At 61.2% G+C, this 4,318-nt stretch overlaps 1 protein-coding gene across 1 annotated transcript in view; it reads right to left on the minus strand.

The window, feature by feature from the left end:
* Positions 1 to 2,337, minus strand: part of WDR5 (WD repeat domain 5) — a 19,574-nt gene extending 17,237 nt beyond the window's left edge. Inside the window, 6 exon segments of the mRNA XM_027766611.1 lie at positions 294 to 377; positions 520 to 609; positions 757 to 846; positions 1,168 to 1,241; positions 1,560 to 1,668; positions 2,183 to 2,337. Of these exon segments, the coding sequence (XP_027622412.1) occupies positions 294 to 377; positions 520 to 609; positions 757 to 846; positions 1,168 to 1,241; positions 1,560 to 1,668; positions 2,183 to 2,263 (528 nt within the window). The 5' untranslated portion in view covers positions 2,264 to 2,337.
* Between the last annotated feature and the right edge of the window lie 1,981 nt (positions 2,338 to 4,318).

A 4,318-nucleotide genomic window follows, 5' to 3' on the forward strand; every position in this document is an offset into this window, starting at 1 on the left:
GTGACCCACAGCTGCACAGTGCCCTACCCCCGCAGCAGAGGGACCTGGGCACCCCCACGGGGCCTTCCGGAGGGACCCACGGCCGAACAGTGCCCTACTCCTGCAACAGAGGGACCTGGGCACCACCACGGGGCCTTCCGGAGGGACCCACGGCTGAACAGTGCCCTACTCCCGCAGCAGAGGGACCTGGGCAGACGCTGCCCTGACACTCAGAGGGACGCAGGGCTGGAGGCCAGCTGGTGCTCACGGAGACGCAGCCTGGACCGCACCACTTTCCCATGCCGGGGACTTACCGCTGAGACTGGGTCCGAGTGAGCAGGCAAAGTCTTCAGGCACTTCCCGGTTTTCACGTCCCATATTCTGACACTCTCATCGAACTGAAGATGACCAGAGAGGTTAAAGTGATTGTGGGAAGGACGGTGGGTGCCAGTTTCCCCAGAACCCAGGTCCTGGCAGCACCCCCCCCATGGTGCTGCCGGCAGGGCCCCAGGGGTCGCCCGGAGAGGAGGTGATACTCACAGATCCTGAGACGATGAGGTTGGACTGGGGGTTGAAGTTGCAGCAGAAGACGTAGTTGCTATGTCCCTTCAGGGTCTTCAGACACTTGCCCTGAGACAGCACCGGCAGACAAAGGTATTCCCAGCGTTGTCCCCAAACTTATCCACACACCCCTCGAGACTGGCTGTGCCCCAAACACGCGGCCTCCCCGGCAGGCCCTGCCTCAGCTGTCCCAAGGGAGAAGCCAGGGCTGCTTACCGAGCTCACATCCCAGATCTTCAGGGTTTTGTCGTCAGAGGCAGACACGAGGAGGTTCGAGTCTGAAGACCAGGCCACGTCGGATATTCCCTTGGGGTAAGATGTAAAAAGGTGATCATCCGGGCAGGACGAAAACAACTAGCCGGCAGCTGGCCGCGCCCCCGAACGCCACCATCCCCACAGAAGCAGAGACCCCTCCAGCTGGCACGGAGCCCAAAGACCAGCACATGGCCCTGCCTCGAGGACAGGCAGGCTCCTGCCCTCCAGGCCTCGCAGGCTGGGTCCTGTGCGGGTCACAGGCGTTCGGGTAAACGACTGCAGGAGGACGGCAGGGCTGGGGGCTGGCACCCTAGCCCTCGGGTCCCGAGAAGCGAGTCCCAGTTACCTTCGTGGTGTGCGGCTGACACCTACCAGCTTGTGACCAGATATGGTTTTCTCAAACTTCCCATCGTACGCTCCCCAGATTTTAATGAGTTTATCGGCAGCTGAAAGAGGAGGAGCTGCGGCTAGAGCAGGGGCAGGGCTGTCCACCAGCCCGAGGCTGCGGTCTGCGCTGGCTTCTCCCACACAGGAGCCCGGAAGCCACTAGGACTAAAGCGCTCAGGTACCTCGGCTCAGCCACAGGAGGGACAGGGCCAGTCCCCTGCCAGGCCCCAGGCACTGGGCAGTCCCTCACAGTTCCAGTGAGGGGGCACGGGCTTGCTACCGAGGCCCGCGGTAGAAGTGAGCCGTCACCCCCCTCACCCCGGCGCCTGCCTACAGCCCAGGCCGCCCCCCAGCTGCTTAGGAACTCGGATACGCACACGAACTCGCCAGCCACTCCCCGTTCGGGCTGAACTTCACAGAGGACACAGCTTTCGTGTGGCCAGCCAGGGTGAACTTCAGGGCGTAGTTGGGTTTGACAGGCGTAGGCTGTTGGAGGGGCAGCACACTTAGTGCGATGCCAGCCCGGGCGAGGTCCCCGAAGTCCCATTTCGAGCTCAGACCTATCTCATGAGCGCCTGCCGGGCACCTGCCCCCGGACCTCGCTGCCAATGGAACACACCCGCTACTTCTCCCTAAATCCACCCCCCCTGGCATAGGGGCCGCCACCCCAACACGGGACACCATTGCATCAGAGGTCCCCGCCAGCTCCAGCCGCGCCTCAGCACCCGCCCCACTGCCAAAGCACTGCTCGCTCCAGCCAAGCCTGCGGCTGCCCACAAACTAGAACTGGGGCCCACGGGGCTTACTAAGAGCTCTTTCCTGGGGCCCACAGACCCCTACAAACTGGACCACGAATCGTTCCATGGCAGGTCTGGGAACCACCAGCAGGGCACGCCACACGCAGGGAACAACAGCACGATATTTAACTGCGGAGGGAGACCCCCTGGGGACCTGAGACATCTCCGACGCCCTGGAGGCCCCAGGGAGCCGAGGCGAGCACCTTGCTCTGAGTGGCCGATGACGAGGGGGTCGGCTGCGCTCTGGCGGCCTCGGTCTCTGGCTTCTTCTCCTCTGTTGCCATGACTCCGAAGCCCACCAGGCAGGAGATGCTGCTGGAGACTCAGGATGGCAGGAGGCCGTCTGCTAGCGAGGGGCCTAGGCGGTAGACAAATCACATTTGAAAATCAATTTCCAGGAACAAGGACAAGGAAGAGCACCTGACCACCATGCTGAGCCTGTGGCGGAGCCTGGCCCAAACCACCAGGAGCCTCGCTGTGCTGTCACCCTGACTCCAGGCGGACCCTTCCAGGTGCCGTGCTATGTGCCCCTGCGCTCACCCCTCCAGGTGATAAAGACCCCACCAACGCTTCCTGTCTGTCACCCAGAGGTCTGCAGGGAGGCAGCGCAGGAGCTCACCCAAGTCCCTGTGCGCCCAACAACCAGACTGTGCTAAGTCACGTCTGAGGACACGCCAGTGTGCACCCTGGGGCCTCCCCTCACGGTGGGCTCCGCAGTCGCTGACAGGTTCAGTCCCGATGAGGCAACACCACGGGGAGGAGAGCAGGGCTGCTGGCCTGGGCCTCCCGCAGGGCTGACTGCAGACCCCGACTAGCCCGCGCAGAAAGTGGCCGTTTGCTCTACCACGGGGGCAGACCTCATTCCTCAAATACCCTGGGCAGCACGCGGGCTCATTCCGGAACGCGGGAAAGGACAGCCACCGAGCGCGCGCTCACGGCTGCCTAGACCCCAGGGCAAGCACTGCCACTACCTAGGGGCACGTGCGCAGTAAGCCCAGAAATCCTGCACAGGCTCCTTGGAAGGCTGCAGCCAAAGGGCAGGTCAAAAAGGAGTACCCGACCAAGGTACAAGAGCATCACTCCGGGGAGGGGAGAAACAACAGCGCCGTGTGCCGAGGACAGGTGGTCACGGCTCCACTTTACCTGCAGCCACGATTCCCAGCACCCAAGGATGGACCACGCTGCACTCACGTCTGAGCAGGGCAGGGGCTGCAGACTGCCCAGCAAGGCCAGCTGCCATGGCTTCCTGCAGTGCACCTGGCTGGCCGTGCCCACCTCACCAAACCCACAGACACATCGAGGAGACCTGAAGACCAGCTGGGAAGTGCACTGCCAGGCCCTTGCAGGGGAAGCAAACCAGGAGCCACCGGCAGCGGCTGTGCCCTACCTGGGGTCACATCAGAGGAGTAGGGGCAGCCCATGGGACCACACAGCCCTGGACAGCATAAAGTGAAAAGTCCCCTGGAGGTGTGTCTAAGACCTGCAAACAGCTGGCTACCCTGGGGTGAGAAAGGCCAGCCCGGGAGGTGGCCTCATGGGGAAGGTGCCCAGAATCTCCCACCTCCCAGGTCAAGACCAGCATCCCCAACTCCTTGGGCTGGCAAAACATGCCCGTGGAGTAAGACGCAGCCTGATGCTCCTCCATGCAGGAGCGGCCCAGGCTTGCATGTTCACTGAACACGCGTGTTCCTATGGCGCAACCATTTTGCAGCAACCGGGAAGCATGTTAGGAACTCAACCCTTAGGCAGGCAGTTGGAGAAGGCGGGCAGTCAGGCCCCAGGAAAGGTGATCTGGACTCCAGGGCAGGGGCTGCCTGTCCCCAGCACTAGTCACAGCTTTCAGTTGGGTGTCCTCAGGCGGCCACCTCTCCTGGACTGCTTGTCAAATGCAAATTCCAGGACTCCGGTGTGAGAAGGCACGAAGTAACCTGCACCTGCAACAGGCAGCAGGTGACCCGCGGTGGCCCGCTGAACGCGGACCTGCGGACCTTCCGACCTTCGGTCCAGCTGGCCTGGCCGCTGCCTGCTTCACCAGTCAGCCTTCCCCACGGGCTGGGCAAATGCCTTTCCTCTTCCTAGAGACATTTGCACTGAAAATATTAGGTTGTCAGAAAAGTTATGATGCAATTATTCTATGCAAAATGCATCATGACTTTTCTGGCAATCCAATAAAATACACTGGGACTGAGAAGGTGAATTTAACTGGAGAAGATCAAGAACTTACAGAAGGTGAATCTGTAAGAGTATGGGAACATGAGCTATAGTATTTCATAGTAGAAGTATGTCTACTACCCCTTAAAATAGACAGATGGCCTGCTTACCCCTAGTAAAGATGAACT

Source organism: Tupaia chinensis, unplaced genomic scaffold (genome assembly GCF_000334495.1).
Source record: "Tupaia chinensis unplaced genomic scaffold, TupChi_1.0 Scaffold143602_1, whole genome shotgun sequence".
Taxonomy (NCBI): domain Eukaryota; kingdom Metazoa; phylum Chordata; class Mammalia; order Scandentia; family Tupaiidae; genus Tupaia; species Tupaia belangeri.